The sequence below is a fragment of the Megalobrama amblycephala genome, linkage group LG24 (genome assembly GCF_018812025.1).
Source record: "Megalobrama amblycephala isolate DHTTF-2021 linkage group LG24, ASM1881202v1, whole genome shotgun sequence".
Lineage (NCBI taxonomy): Eukaryota > Metazoa > Chordata > Actinopteri > Cypriniformes > Xenocyprididae > Megalobrama > Megalobrama amblycephala.
Genome location: NC_063067.1, coordinates 8725289 through 8742392, shown reverse-complemented (window position 1 = coordinate 8742392; position 17104 = coordinate 8725289). Strand labels below are relative to the sequence as shown.

At 36.7% G+C, this 17104-nt stretch overlaps 1 protein-coding gene across 2 annotated transcripts in view; it reads left to right on the top strand.

The window, feature by feature from the left end:
* The window catches only part of spryd3 (SPRY domain containing 3), a 50782-nt gene that overhangs the window by 20393 nt on the left and 13285 nt on the right, over window positions 1–17104 (top strand). For both annotated transcript variants that reach the window (XM_048179247.1, XM_048179246.1), the window contains exon 7: window positions 10758–10907. In XM_048179247.1, coding sequence (XP_048035204.1) covers window positions 10758–10907 — 150 coding nt within the window. The remainder of the gene's footprint in view (window positions 1–10757; window positions 10908–17104) is intronic.

Here is a 17104-nt window from a genome sequence, read left to right as displayed (position 1 = left end):
AAATGTCCTGGAAAAGTCCTGGAAAATGATCGCTGAAAAAGAGTGGGAACCCTGATGTCCACATATTCTTGTTCAAGAAATTGCAGTGGCTGTAACATTACTATTGGAAAGAAGTGGCCCAATATTAAATATTAAGTGGACAATTGAATGAAATGTTGTTTAGCTAGTATTAAACAAGGATTTGATTGTATAGTGTGACAACAATAATCACCAGGCTGTTAGTGCCTTCTGCAGGCATTTATTATAATACATAATGGACATATTGTTAATATTATGTTTATTACATAATGTATTTTAGTAGTGTTCAATAAAACCAAATGATTATTTGAACCAATTATTATTGCCTCGTTGTTATTATATGTATTTTAAGTCATTTTAAAGGCTATTGTTTGCCTTAGGTCTTTATTACCACCCCAAAAAAACCTGATTACTCGATTAATCGTCAAAATAATCGACCGATTACTCGATTATCAAAATAATCATTAGTGACAGACAATACAAATTAATAAATGGTGCATAAGCACTGTTCATTGTTCATTCATGTTAACTAATAGAATCTTAAAATAAAGAGTGACCAACTAAAATGTCATTAAGAAAAGTTTTCCTCCTCGATGACCCCTGTTTAGTTTTGAGGTCTCTTTTTTTTTTTTTTTAGTCTTTAGTTGAATGTTTCTCACCATCTGTTTAACAGTGAATAACATGCCATTGCAGTTTTTTGGTATTGACAGAAAGGTCAACTGTGTAGCAATTTATTTTTAACTCCTCCGTCATGTCAGCATTAACTAATCAAAAGGAAACCGATAAATTTTGTGGTTGATATTCTTCAACGCAGCAGCCACTCTTTTTTATTTTTTGGCGGGTGGGGGGGGATTGTGCAGAGCCATCCAAGTATGTAAATGTCTTTTATCATGCTATGTCCAACAGCATCAGTTGCAGCAGTCCTTTGGCATGAGTGAATGATTATGGTTGGGCAACATCTTCCCTGCTGCAATAACTGGTAGTGATAGTTGGATCTATTAAAAGGTGGTGAAAGACTCCACAGACCAGGACACCATTGAGATTTCCAACTAAACACTTGTAGTTTTATTTTGAAGAAATGCATGGGGCTTGGTTTTGGTTACGTAATATTCAGAGTTTCACTCTTTTTATTCATTTTGAGGAATACTGAATCAGATTTCATGCAAGTAAGATGATTAAAAGCATTATCACATTTACTTTAGAACTACAATAACCATCAAGTTTACTTTACACAGCACACACACAACACCTCTACACTTACTCCCTATTTCTCTGAACATGGGGACAGGAGAGGTGTCAGTCAAAACGGAAGGGAAAACAAAGTAACTTGTACTTATTTAAAAAAGTAACACAGATATTTTGTTGTAATTTTAAAAGTAATGCATTACTTGTTACATGAAAAAAGTTATCTGATTACATAACTCGCATTACTTTTAAAGCTTTAACCTCAACGCTGGTAATTAATATATTTTTCACTCCGTCTCCATCTATATTGATATAAATGTGTGGTTTTGTTGCTGCTCAAACACCCACTGTTATGACTGGCTAATATCTTTGCATAGGAAACAAGTATGAATGCTGACAACAGTGAAAATTATCCGGACTAATGGTGAAGGGTTTATAAATCTGTATCTAGCTGTTTACTCTTGCCCAGGTAGCTTATACTGCACCCTAAGCCATAAATATTAAATAACCATCAACAGATGCTTTACATTACTTATGGCTTGGCTTGCTAGTAAAGTCCCTTTCAAGGAAAGTCTGTTCACTCAGCAGCCATATTTGCAATGCCCCCGGGTAACTATTTCTGGCATCCAAGACCAAGTCCTATCTACTTGATTGGGGTTAATCCTGAAATCTAAAAGCTTTTATTTAGAAGGTGGGACTTACTTTGCTCTATTGTACGTTGCACTTTTTCCCCATTCGTACATAATATGAGTGCACTGTTATATCTAAAGTATTTGTTGCCGGTTAAAGAAGAGATTTTAACTACTTAATCTTTCAGTAACAGCTTCTTCGCAATACCTACTCTGATTCACAAATAATATCAGCTGAAATGTCAAATAAATTCACCCAAAATTTCATAATTTTCTCACCCTCATTCTAAACCTGAATATCTTACTTCTTCAGAACACGATAAAAGATATTTTGAAGAGTCCAAACAACACTGAACTCCATTCACTTTCATTGTAGACAAAAAAAAAAAATTCAACATTTTGACATTTTCTTTTTTGTTCCATGGAAGAAAGAAAGTCATACAAGTTTGGTGGAGCAAGTGACGATGATTTTTTGGTATCCCTTTAAGATTCTTTTTCCTAATGCTGGTTTCCACAGCCATGAGTGGCACAATTATCTTAATCTTTTTAACTTGTCTTTAAAAACGTGCTAGCGAGGAACACCGTAATGGTCAAAGACATCCGTCAAGTGCATATTTACATAGGAAAACAATTAAAAACAGTGCAGACTGACATGTTTTTGCTTTCTCACAGCTAGACACATCAGAGTGGATGTGACGTGCTGAACTTCTTTTAACTTTAAAGCAAGGCATAGACGGATGAATGAATTTGTCCTATCTGAACGACGTCTAATTAGACCTTTTTGTGTGTATGAACAGTGGCTATTCTGCTGCTCTTTTATTATTTGGCCTGCTGGGCACCAGATCATGGAGATGATGATGTGAAAGTAGACATTGATGTGTTTCTATGGAAGCAATTATGTGCTGATGCATTCAGTCATAATGTGTGGAAGAGAACAGCTTGTTCTTATAGCCTTATATAGTTTTGAGTTTTGAAAATAAAGGTGCGGTCACATTTAGACCAATTTTTGTGGGCAAAAATGTCCATTGTCAATAGTGTTGACACAGAGGTCACTTTCAAATTAAGCAGCTTTCTGTTGAACACAATGTGAAATCTGCATGAGGAAATATTTTTCCCTCACAAGAAATTTACAGTTGTGTTGATCCTTATTGACATGACTGGATTTCACCCTGTGAAATTTTGCAGAACAACAGTAAATTTGACTGCACCATTACAGTGTTTCTATCCACCTTTTTCCTGACGAGCTTTTGAATTATGGGCGACACTTCTGGTTTGGGTAACTTCTATTCAAAAAGATTGAAACAAATCATTTCAAACTATAAGCTTGCATTATTCGTTATCTGATTGATATTTTATGTGACATGGTATCACAAGAATATCTATGGCAAGAGGTCTTTTCCTCCTGATTATTTTCTTCTTTTTTTCTTTGTATTCTGCTATAACAGTATGAAAAAAAAGATGACACCTCTGCATTTGTGGTCTGTTCTCCCGATTTAATTTATGATATATCCCATTAATAATTCACTGGAATGCATGAAGAATCTCTCGTTTTTTTGCTGCGGAAATTATCGTGCTTTTGGGGTTACATTATTCTGGTCTGTTGAATGTACTTTGTTGAGGTTTTTAAACTTTTAAAGGCATAATATGTAATTTTCGCCACTAGAGGTTGCTTATTCAAAACAAAGGCGTAGCTTTATGATGCCTTGATTTTTGCGGAATCACAGCCGGTGGAAAAGAATCCAACTGGACAGAAATCACATTTATGGATGAGCTAATGCATTAAAGATTTATTAACTAGGCCTGTCGCGATAATTAAATAACCATCTGATCGCGGTTATTTGATCTAATAAAAAAAAAAACAAGGGTATGATGTCATTGATAGGCGACCGGGATAAATTGCTTATTTCTCTGAATTTAAACATTCTTGGAAACATTTGGGATAATGCAAGCACACAAGTAAACAAAATATATAACCTATATTAGATTTCTTTCAAAAATCATACATATTGTGCCTTTAAATTTTCTTTTAATGTTCGATAGTTGAACGATGAATAGAATAATGTCATCTCATTATGCCCAGTTTTTTTTTTTAAAAAGAGTATTGCGTTCATAGAGCGAACATTTCACTGATTGTTTACAGTTTAACACCCATAATTAATGCAAAGCGTAATGGGCTGTAGGGAAAAAGGTGGATAGTACTAGTAAAAATCTAAAGGTAATTTTGATTCTTAATCTCAAGGCCCCTTTACTCTTAAAAAATAATAATCCTAAAAACATTTAAGAATTGTACTGGGATACCATGCTGTAAACGTAAAAAAAGTACTTTTCTATCATAGATCATTTGAAATCATTTTGTTTTGCTTTTTTAGGACCGTCTTGAAAAGTGACAGGAATTCCCAGCACTCCACAAAACAAAGTCTGCATGTTGAGGCTTTTAATATATTGTTGTGTCAATTAGACAAGCAGCTGAATGCCAAGTTCATCTTAACAATCTGAAGAAAAAGATGGATTAAGGATAAATTGTGTTTAGACTGACTGCTAGTAACTGCTAACGACATCATCTGAGGCTGTCAAAACATAGATCCTATGGCTGAAGAAAAGTGACGAACGAGACAAACATCTCAGTGGCTCCAATTGTGGGCGTCTCCCTCTTTGTGTCCTCCGCCTTTTCCACATTCTCTGCACCGTGACAGGAAGTTGTGGTGCTTGCTCGCAATGTTGCACCTGTTGCCGGGGCAGCGGGTCAACAAAACAAGCTGCCGCCCCCACGCAGGTCTGGGGATGGTGATGTTCAAGAGCATGTTGGATCTGTCAGCGCTGTCATTCAAGCATGCTGGGAGCTGTTGAGAGTCGTTAGGAGTGGTATAAAGGTAGACAACCTCCCCATTACTCAGCATCAAGGAGGCAGGAATGTGTGACTAGGTGCAATTTTGCCTCCATCCTCAAATGAACAGGCAACTGTCCTGGCATGAAAACTTGAAAAAGTTGATGTTGAAAAGAAGAGTCGGGTGAAGGTCACTTTACGTCTATAAAAAGCAACACACAATTAATACTGATTAATGGATTTCAGTAGGGAATGTTCTACCAATTGTTAGTTGACTAGAAGAAGCTTTGTCGACCAAAAATTTTATTAGTCGGTTAGTCGCAGAAAAACAAACTTATGGCGAAGTCCCTGAGGGACAGATTGTTAAAGGGTTAGTTCACCCAAAAATGAAAAATCTGTCATTAATTACTCACCCTCATGCCGTTCCACACCATAGACTGTAAAAAAAGATGGACGACGTGACGGCGCTTCCTTCCATTGTAATGAACTGAATCCAAAATGGACGATGATGGGCGCTGATACGTTACGCAAAAACGTCAAAAAAAAAGAAAAAAGTTTGGAGCCTGGGCATGCGCAGAAGGAATCGTCAGTGGAGCCTGGGGGCGGAGTCGCGGTATCAAACTTCTGCCCAGACGACTGTGTCATCATTGATGTATTTTAAATAGGCTTTATAAATTATACACAATTAAAAATTCTACCTATAAAATAATAGCCTATTCTGTTTCTTAGAGCAATAATATTTTTGAAACAGCAAATTCAGTAGATAAACTCAATATAATATGCCACTAGAAACAACTCTAAAATGTCAGAAACAGTCCTGCCATTTTAAATAAAGTTAAATTAACGATACAGGAGATCGATTGCTGTAATTAGAGTAGGCTATCATTAGTTTTATCCTGCTAATTATTATTTTATACCCTTAAAAATAATTAGTAACTGCCAGATAACGATCACCTGCTTTTTTCCGACATGGTTAATATTAGGTGTGTTATCTTAACTAATAACATTTATTAATTAGCTTATAACGCCCACAATTAACGTTACAGAGAAAAGCTCAGTGATCCGTCAGATCCTGTAGGTCAGTTAGTACAGTTTACTGCTGAACAACTCCTTTTGTCGATGTGAAATAACACAGAAATCGAAAATTAATAGTTAGTTATATATCTTCAATCTCCTCTCGAAGCCCCGACAGTCCTCAGACAAGCTGTCAATCAACTGTGAATCATGACGGCACGCCAGCTAGCTAAAATCAAATTTATCACAAAAACGAACAATTGAATATATATCAGCGTGATAACAACTACCTCAAATGACCAAAACCAACTTTCGGAAAATTTTATTTGAAGCATAATTTATTTTTATGTTTTGACTTAAGTCTCATTCGTCTGCATTGAGAGGGCGGGGTTTATGACCTGTACTGCATCCAGCCACCAGGGGGCGATCAGAGAACCCGCAGCTTCACTTTTCAGGACGTATGAGGCACACCCATTCCACACCCATGAGACCTTCATTCATCTTAGGAACACAAATTAAGATATTTTTCATAAAATCCGATGGCTCAGTGAGGCCTGCATTGCCAGTAAGATGATTAACACTTTCAATGCCTAGAAAGCTACTAAAGACATATTTAAAACGGTTAATGTGGCTACAGTGGTTCAACCTTGATGTTACGAAGCAACGAGAATACTTTTTGTGTGCCAAAATAAAAAAATAAAAAACTTTATTCAACAATATATAATGAAGGGTGATTTCAACACACTGCTTCATGAAGCTTCGAAGCTTTACAAATCTTTTGTTTCGAATCAGTGGTTCGAAATTGAAATTTCGAAACACTTATGACATGACATAAAGCCTCGTTTACTGAAATCACGTGACTTTGCAGTTTGATACACGCTCCGATCCACTGATTCGAAACAAAAAATTTGTAAAGCTTCGAAGCTTCATGAAGCAGTGTTTTGAAATCGCCCATCACTAGATATTGTTGAATAAAGTCGCTTTTTTTTTTTGGTTTTTTGTGCCGCACAAAAAGTATTCTCATCGCTTCATAACATTAAGGTTGAACCACTGTAGTCACATGAACTGTTTTAAATATGTCTTTAGTGGTTTTCTGGGTATTGAACGTGTTAATTGTCTTGCTGTCATTGGAGGCCTCACTGAGCCATTGGATTTTATCAAAAATATCTTAAATTTGTGTTCTGAAGATGAACAAAGGTCTTACAGGTGTGGAATGACATGAGGGTGAGTAATTAATGACAATTTTCATTTTTGGGTGAACTAACCCTTTAATGGCGGGTCCTAATTACAGTATGTCGGGAAGGAAATCCAAATGTTCACCTATCATTCATCGACCTCAAATATGGCTCAGTCAAATATCATTTAAAACATGTAAGTAGTTGCAACTTTTTACATGGCTGCTCACACTAACGTTAACCTAGATAAATTTGCACTATTAATAGGCACATATCCAAGTGTTTGTATCTGCAGAAAGCTTAAAATGTCAAGCGATTGTCAACCAACTCAAGTGGAAAACAAATATTCTCAGATTATGTAATCCATATGAAACATGCATATAGGCGGGTCCACTATTGAGGAGATGACGAGTCAGCATCGTCGACTTGATCTCAGCAGCCGAAAACACAGAAAAAGTTATCAATAAATTATTAAAATGTTTAGACAGTCTCCTTGCTGTTTTTCTCGACATATTCATAATCATTACTTTTGCCTGTAGCTTTATGTGTGCGCTTGAGCGTTGATTAGGCCTTGTATTATATATAGGAAATTAAAGGCTCATTATTATGATTTATATGGCTTGTTAATATACGCGTGCGATTCGTCAACTAATTGCTTAAATAAACGACTAGAAGAATTTTTAGTCGAGGGCAGCCCTTCGGTGGGTGCATTCTCCAGTGAGCATCAGGAGATTTCTTTTGTTTGAGAAGCACACATTCTTCCATATTAAACACTGATCAGTTTAGTTTGCTTTGATCAAAGTGATGCCTAATTGTTTGCAGGATTGTGCGTCTTACTTTCTGTAGTTCATCAGTGTTTTTGATGTCAGTTTGGGATATTCTTGACAACTGACAGCAATCTGTTTAATGGTTGCGTTTGTCTTTTACATGCACGTTTCTGTGTTTTTCAAAACGTGTGGTCATAACCAGCATGTGGCTGCACGAGGGCCCTTTGTCAGAGTCTCCGTCTGACCTGCAGTTATTTACTAGCATAAACAAGGATACCAAAGGTTGTTGTAGATGGCATCAGAGAAATCTTTCCATTGCACCAATAAAATGCTGATTCTGTCGTTGCAAACGGAAATTTTGGAGTAATTAATGACAACCAGTTGCAATCTGAAAGTAATCATGATGCTGTGTTGTGAGTTTAGAAGCTGTGCTCACAGAGCTGTGGAACAGAACATGAGAGGAAGACCGTAGCATTTTTAGGCATCATAGGCATGGTGTTTACATCAACTGGTGTTTAGGTTGGCAACTTATTAGGTTTAAGTTTTTGTCCTTTTTGATTGTTCAGAAGTAATATGATGGGTAAAAATGTTGTCTAGGTTTTAATCTGAAGTTAAAGTTTAAATTAAACCTTTGAATGTGCACATGATGCCCACAAATGCTCTCTAGATAGTCAGCTCACTAGCTTCTAATTTGAACTTTAGAAGTTCGAGCACTCATATCATCCCAAAAAATGTTTAGGTTGTAACCTGAGGTGTCAAAGTTTAAATTGAACACTTGTGCATATGATGGCCAAAATGTTGTGTAGGTTTTAATCTGAAGTTTATTGATGTCCAAGTAGGCAGCTCACTAGGTTTTAATTTGAAGTGTCCCTTTTGACCATTCAAACATTTATTTCATGCCCAAAATGACTGTTAATGTTGTAATATGAGCTGTTAAAAGTTTCAATTGAACACCCAAAAGTTAATATAATTAGTTTTGGGCTTAAAAATTGAATGTTCCAAAAATGCATATGATGTCCAAAGAAGCTATATGGGTAGGCAATTTGTTAGGTTTGGCCACATTTTTGTCTCTTGGATCATTTGAACAGACATATGATGCCAAAAATGCCATCTAGTAGGCAGCTCTCAAGGTTTAACCTGAAGTGTTGAAGATTTTGCCTTTCAATTGAATGTTTGAGCAAGCGTTAGGCTAGGCTAGGTTGAGAAGGTCTATAGGAGATAGCTAACACTTTCATGAACAGTAGTTTCACCATATTAAAATGTAATTAAACCTCTTAATCTGCCACATCCAGTCATAACAATTTAAAAGACCTTCATGCATACAAATAATGAAATGTTTTCCATTTGTATTTCATAATATCATAATATCACGTATATGAAATTTGACCTCTTGGCACAGCAAAATCATTCCATTGGTGATTTTTTTTTTTCTTTTCGTAGGTAGGGCTGTTGATACCACTCACATGTCTGTAATTGAAAGACCTTGCCCCACCCTTGCCATTCCATGAACTTATTTAATACATGTCAACCTTTTTGTCTTCTCTAATAATCTTATTACATCTTTCTATGCTAACACACCTGTTGGAAAAAATCAGTCAGAATGTGTCATCACTCCTGTGTGTTTGAGTTTGCCCATACTTGATCTGATTTCTTGTAGATTATTCTTCTAAATATTCTTCACTAAGTAGCGTGAGCTCAAAACATCACTCAGGGTTTATTTTTTCTTTATATACACTACCGTTCAAAAGTTTGTTCGGTTAGACTTTTTAATTTAATTTTATTTTTTTAAAGAAATTTCTTATTCTCACCAAGGCTGCATTTATTTGATTACAAATACAGTAAAACAGTAATATTGTGAAATATTATTACAATTTAAAATGTAATTTATTCCTCTGGTGGCAAAGCTGAATTTTCAACATCATTACTCCAGTGCTCAAGAAACATTTCTTATTATTATCAATGTTGAAAACAGTTGCTGCTTAATATTTTTGTGGAAACCGTGATCATTTTTTTCAGGATTCGTTGATTAAATTGAAAGTTCAAAAGAACAGCATTTTTATTTGTAATAGAAGTCTTTTGTAATAATGTAAACGTATTTACAGTCACTTTTAATCAATTTAATTCATCCTTGCTAAATAAAAGTATTAACTTCTAAAATCTTAAGGTCTTTGCACACTGAGTCCCAAATTTTCACACATTAAAAAATAAATACGACCTCATATTGTGTCAATCACGTTTACTGACTGCCTCCGAAACTTTCGTCCGTCATAAAAAAAATTCAGATCAGGTTAAATTTTCTGCAATTTTTGCATCCGTAGCGAGCATTTTGAGAGATCTTTTGACAATTCAGAGCCACCATACAAGCAAACGCCAAAATCCAGAATGGCGTCTGACAAGTTGAACCAATTCGTCTCGCAGCACAAAGCGCTGTATGACAAAAAAGTGTGAAATACATATATATTGGTGGTCCTCTTTTTAATAAGTGACTCGCTAACAAAGCATCAAACTGACATCCTGAAGTAAACTTTGAATCACTCAGAATAATCCCACAGCTCCTTAAAAAGGAGGTGGAACTCTCCCTCTTCTCTACGCAATCTCAGGATTGGATGGACCCAATATTTCCTCTTTCTTTTTCTCTTTTTAAGAAGAGAGAGGACAACAAAATCATCCTCACTGCTTGAAGACTCCATTTTGAATTGTTTTGCAATGGATTAATACGCATTGGATGATGAACACGAAAAAAGGCATACGAAAATTTCGGACTCCATGTGCAAAGAACTTGACTGACCTCAAACTTTTGAATGGTAGTTTATCTGAACATAAAACTTGAAACCAGTTTGAAGATAACTTGGCATAAACCAAGGTCTTCCTTTCCATGAAAAATTGAAGCTTAGCCAGGTGTGTTTGCACTACACCATATCTCATTTCCCAAACCTACACAGCCAGGCTAACTATTTTTGAAGGTATGTCTGGTTTATGCCAAGTTACCCTTAAACTCTCTGGATAATCCACCCGACAAGATTGTGTTTACTTCTATATGAGCAAAAAGTTGAAATCTTGAGATTACAACATTTGTAATGATATCTAATACTCTATAATGTATCTAAATTAAGTCTGATTAAGTCTATGATATGTTCTACCACAGCTTCTGGAATATGTTGGGAAAGGGAAGAGTATCATGGACGTGGGTCTGGCTCAGGCCCGGCAGCCCCTCACAACACGAAGTCACTACTTTGAAGTGGAGATTGTGGATTCTGGAGAGAAGTGCTACATTGCCCTGGGCCTGGCAAGAAGAGTAAGTCAATAGTGTTATTATTCCTCATTTAAAAGTTACTTGTGATTAACCCTTTAAGACCGGATGGAGCGTCGGCGCTCCCATTTGCGTATCTCTCTTTAAGAGCCAATAAAAACTGAACCCGTATAGGTAGCACAAAAATTCTTTTTGCATACAAAACCAGAGACTTTACACGTTCAGATCAAGCCTCCAACATGCTTCTGTTGCATTGTTTTCACCCTCTAATGAGTCCGAGTAATATGCGTTTACAATAAAAACAGCACAGCCGCTAACTGAATACAAATATGTAGATTTCACGTGCTCATAACTTCATGAAAAATGCACAGATCATAGAATATGGCACATCATTATTTAAAGCAGATTCTCACGATTAAAATCAATATCATAATATATTGCATTGATCACAAGATATTACTCACGGAATGATTTAACATACTTAGCTAAAAACATATCTCTCATCTTTCCGGGATGCAGTGTGTATCCAGTGTTCCCGGACCCATCCATGTTCGTTTTCCAACGTGGCATAACACAAAATAGGTATCATCTTAAAGCTTAGAATCTCATCTTTTTAATGCATCTGACCATTTTGAAAAACTCCTGAGAAGTGCCTCTAAACCAGAGTTTACCGCCCATGGGCTCCATCTGGCTGCGAAAAAATGAATAACACTTTATTCAACTATACTTTATGCTATCACCACAAAATTAGAATTTTTCTTATTGCCTTTCTGAGTTATTCCATGTCAAATAAAAAAAAAAAGAAAAATTATTAAAAAAAAAAAAAAAGTATATATTTTTTTTAGTCTTTTATCAGCAGTTTCTGAGCATGAAAATGTCCAAATGTAATTTATATTTTCTAAATATTTAAAAAGTGTTCTATCAAATGATACCTATCTTTTGACTCTCCTTGCTACAGTTTTGGAGTTATGAGACTGTGTATGTCGCCCAGAAAAAAAAAACTCTAAAAAAGCCTTCAGGTCTTAAAGGGTTAAAAGTGTTCGCTAATTCGATTTAATGTAGGGAAATGCATGCACACATGCACAACACTTTCCATGCTTTGTTATATTCTCCTAAATACTCAGTATTACTTGTCACATTGCATTGCGAATGCCATTTAGTTGTTGTTGTTGTTTTTTTTAGGGGTTCAAGCACGTAGTGCTGAAACCCTATTGTAATTGTAAGGATTTTTATTATTTTTCTTATGCCTTAAAACTGATCGGGCAGCCCAAACCGTAAGGCCAAGAGACTTGAAACTTTGTCAGATGGTAGTAGTCTTGCTCGCTACACAGATACCCAGACTCATCCAAATCGGCCAATAGGTGGCGCTACAGCGATCAAAAAAGCAAAATCGCTCATAACTCCTAGACAGTTTGTCCTAGAGTCAAGTGCCTTATATCATTGGAATCCTTGGATCAATACGGACCAAACGTATATCTCCGATTTCAAATTTCTGAACCAAACCAATCTGAACCAAACCAATGCAGAAAGATTCTCTGGAGTCTGAATATCAAAAGTTATCAAAAAAAGTTGAAATTTAGATTCACCGTAGCTATGGGGCAACAAAACGTTCCAAATGGGTGGAGCCACTTTACTAAAATGGCTATAACTCGTGAACGAAATGAGATATTTTCACCAAACTCGGTACACGTGCGTAGGGGCTCAATCTTTGGTCACGCTAAAAGAAATTGCGTTGATTGGACACTAGGTGGCGCTGTAACTTGAAAAAAAACCATGAAAACAGCTGTATCTTTGCAACCATTAGTCTGATCGACTTGAAATTTGGCATGCAGTGTCTTGGTCCAAGGGGGCATGATTGCCTATGAGGACATTGGGCGCCATCGGCCAATGAAGTTTGAGAACCTATTAGACAAGGTTAACGGAGGCCGAACAGAATGAAACTCAGTGGGCATATACTGTATTATGCAGTCAAATGCTGCATGTGCTCACCTTTTTTTGTGAAGTTTGTGAGTATTCCTTTAGGCTTTTGGGTATATTTAGCCACGCCCACTTATTAATGACCCGCTATAACAGGGTCATGTTATAGCGGGTCATTAATAACCATAGGTGGCGCTATAATTATTAAAAACTTTTAAAACACATGTTTTTAATGGTTTTGGAAGAAAATGTGTACAACTTTGCATGTGGTCAACTTATTTTCACGGGAATCACATGCTTAGACTCCTGAAACCTTGCCTAGTCCAACGATACCAGACTTGCCAGGTTTTGGCTTATGGTTTGTGCAAAGTTGTGATTTAGCGCTTTAAAAAACTTTTGTGAATATCTTCGAAACTGTTAGTCCGATCGAGACAAAACCAGCGTAGGAAACACAGAACCTAAGTTGATTAACTGAACGGTTAAGCCCAAATGTCAAAATTTTGTTAGGAAGTGGCAAAAAATTCAATCAAAGACGTTGTTGGATAATTTTTAATGCTCTCATATATATAAGTATCTATAACTTCAAAACGAAACGAGATATTTTCACCAAAATTAACACATATCTATGGGCACACTCTGAGGACACCCAAAAAAATTGGTGGAGATCGGGTAATGGGTGGCACTATAACTGTCAAAAAACATTTAAAAACCATATTTTTCCTTACTTAATTGCCTCTATTGGCTGTAAATGGTCTTTTCCATCTATGATCTAAGTGTTTACATGCTTGCTAAATATAATATAATACCTTTTTATGTGCTTAAAGGCCTTAAGCGCTTGAACCCCGGTAAATGCTGCTTGCAGCTTTAATTGTTTTTGTTTTTTTGTATTTTTGGCAATTTTATAGTCTTGATCAAATTCCCAATTGTTTTGGCCTGAACAAGAAGGGATGTGTACAGTAAGCTCTGGATATACACCAAGATTGCAAATGATCTCATAACAGTTACAATTTGACATTATAACATGCCCTGAGGCGAAGTATGCAAATAGAACAGCGGTTTGAGAGAATCACCTTACTGTCAAGCTCAAATGAATAGCTCATTCATCTGTCATCATTTACTCATCCTCTAGTTTTTCCCATATGACTTTGTTTCTTCTGTCATATGAGGGGCTTTTGCAACAGAGTATCATTTTCATAGTTCCTATAACTATTGGCGGAAGTACCTGCTTTTTGGTGTGTTCGCACTGCTGGAACTAGGAACATTTTTAGAATTCTAAATTTACTAGTCATTATCATTATCATTATCATCTAAGTCATTATTTACTAAATATTCTCCCCTCTGGCATAGCTCTTAAATCTCAGAATATAATGTGAGGCATTGGATACCTTTTAGGGTGGTTTTATGGTGCTTTTTTGGATTTTTGGAGCTTGGTCGCATTCACTTTTGTTGAAAATTTTAGAAGTTTTTTGGGGGATTTTATTTGCTTTTGTAATTTTATTTTTTTTTTTATATCATTATTTAGGTTTAAATTGTTTTTATTTCAGTTTTAGTTTTTATTTCCTGTTAAAGTTTTTCATCTAATATTTTTGTTTTATTTGTGTGAAATGTTTTAATAGTTAAAAACCCTTGTTCATGAGGGTGAGTAAATGATGGCAAGGTGTAGTCATCATGCAGGGTTTGGGACAGGAACGTGACCACTGTGTTCCTCTCTCTTCCTGACGTTCTGTACGAGGAAAGCGGAGAGTAATTAGTCTCAGGTTGGGAACTGCAGACAGTAAACAAGTCTGTCGTGTCGAGTTGTGCAAGGCCATTGGTTGCTCAGAGAAACAGAGAGAAATTTTTGTTTTGTTTTTCTACTTTTGACTTTTTCTGGAACTTTGCATCTGTTTTTCATTACATATCAAATATCAGGTAAAGCATAGCTGCCTAATTACTGTTTACTCTCATTGGACGTGTACCCTGTTCGCTGCATCCTGTGTCTGGAGAGACGTTTACACACAATGTGGTTGTTAATTGTCAGAACATCAAGTGCGCGTGTCACCTCTGCCGTTTGAGGAACAACCACGAAATGGCAATCATTCTTAGTAATGACAGGATCTCTACTGCGGTGGGAACACCAGATGGGCCGAATTATAAGCTAGTCTGCTCTCTGATAGTCCCAGTCTCGGTCTGAGTATGATGGCGGATGTGGAGAGGAAGAGCCAAGCTCTTAACTGCAATCAGTGAACTTTCACCCCCTGTGAACGGGGACTGGAGCTGGCCGTACGAGCTCGTGCGCATGCATCCGGAATATACACTGGGTTGCTAGGATGCAAGACAAAGATTTTCTGGGTTCTAACAAGGGGCGGAGGTGCGTACCGGAGCCTCAGCGGCCACGTCTGCGTCCGACCCTTATCACCTCCTGACCTTCCCTTCTCGCACCAACCCTTTCCTCTGCTCTCATCCGGCTCCGCGGGCTTCGGTTTCAGCTAGCTCTCTAGCACTTCCCATGGAGCGATCGAGGGAGTGTGTGTTCCTGACCCTGGTGTCCTCATTTATTTTGGAAACATTCACAAGTGGAGATCAACTCTCGAAGTGTTCAGCAAGAAACACAATAGTCTGTCACCAATCCATCTGACCTATTCAAGTGCTCCATTTTACTGTATGTTTGGGTGTTTCTTTAACTTCAAAGCACTTAAATACATTATTAAAGGTAGGGTAGGCAATTTTTTTAATAAACACTTTTTGTTATTCTGGTTGAAGCTCTCTTCACATCCTGTAGCAATCAATAATAGAAGTGGTCTAAATATTAAAAAAAAAATATATATATATATCGTCTGTGGAAGCCTCGGGACCAAAACATTTTTGTTTCAGCTTTTAAGAACAAACTAAAGATATGCCGGTTTCTCCCGTAGTGGGCGGAACTAATGTGTAAACGGCAATCTCATTGGCTGGCGCTCATCTATTACCATCCCTGTTTTGATTTCAGCAAATAAGTTCAAACAAATGCTAACAACATGATTAATATTAATGAACCCAGCAGCTCATCAATCCACAGCATGTTTTATGTTGTTGTTAGTTGTAGTATTATTATGATTTAATAATAATTACTATTATCTATTACTATTATCTATAAGACATTTCTCATGTGATGTATGTGTATGGGTCAGTGACGTGATGGAACATTTTTTTTGTCCAAAGGCCTTAATAATAATAAAAACAAAGATATGACATCCAAAGAATGTAAGTCCGAAAGGTTTTAATTATATTTTGCTACATATAAAGGTATTTTAAAGATTTTGAAGTGTTAAAAGGTCATTCGGTTTAACCGTCCAAAGGCCAATACAGCCATTTCATTTGTGATTAAAATATCTTAAAATGTAATAAATGTATATATTTTTATTCTGGCATGATTTTATAACATCATATATCAACATAGTGCAAAATGGTATTAGAATTATGTGTAGAAGTTGTTGCTTTGTTATGAGAAAGAATGTCCGGAACAATGAATTTCATTGATGTCATTCGAAGTAACCAATGTAAAGGGACCATTTTGGATAAAGTCATGCGGTCAATATCATGTGACAGGATCAATCAGACACCTGCAAAGCATCACATGGTTGTGAAGCAAAGTAAATAACTCTCTCTTATGCCAAGTTTACACTACAGGATTTTAAGCCCGATTTGCAAGTTAAGGAGCTCGCCGACAGGTCAGGCTGTGATCGGGGGAAATCAGCAGGTGATCGGCGCTTGCCAATCTTTATGTGTGAACTACTCAAGGACGCATCAAAGAGGCTCGCTGATGCATCACCGACACCTCACTATTTAATTTTAATTCAATTTAATTCAAAATTTAATCTAATTTCCTCCCAACATCCATTTTCAAATGAAGTCGTTGGGTGACAGTTGTCGTCAGCTCGTGTATTGTGTAACCTCCTGTTGCAGATCATTTACGTAGTGTCACATAGTGTGAACACCACAGCGACTTCAAGACTCCACAGCAAGTCATGTTGTCTGAACAGCACAGTGATCTGCCGACGTTTAAAGTCCTGTAGTGTAAACTTGGCTTTAACTATTTGAAAAATTCATGTTTTGACTTGCTCATACGCATGTCCCGAAACATCAGGTCATTCGGTACAACCGCTATAATACATGGAAAATATTGTAATATTTTAAAAACTTGTACTAAATATAAAATGTTGTCAGCGCCGATGGACTCATGGGCAGCGCGCCGGCATGTAGTGCTAATGCACTTCGGGCAACCCGAGTTCGAGTCCGGCTCGTGGTCCTTCCCGATCCTGTCCCCCTCTCTCTCTCTCCCACTTCGCTTCCTATCTGATCACTGT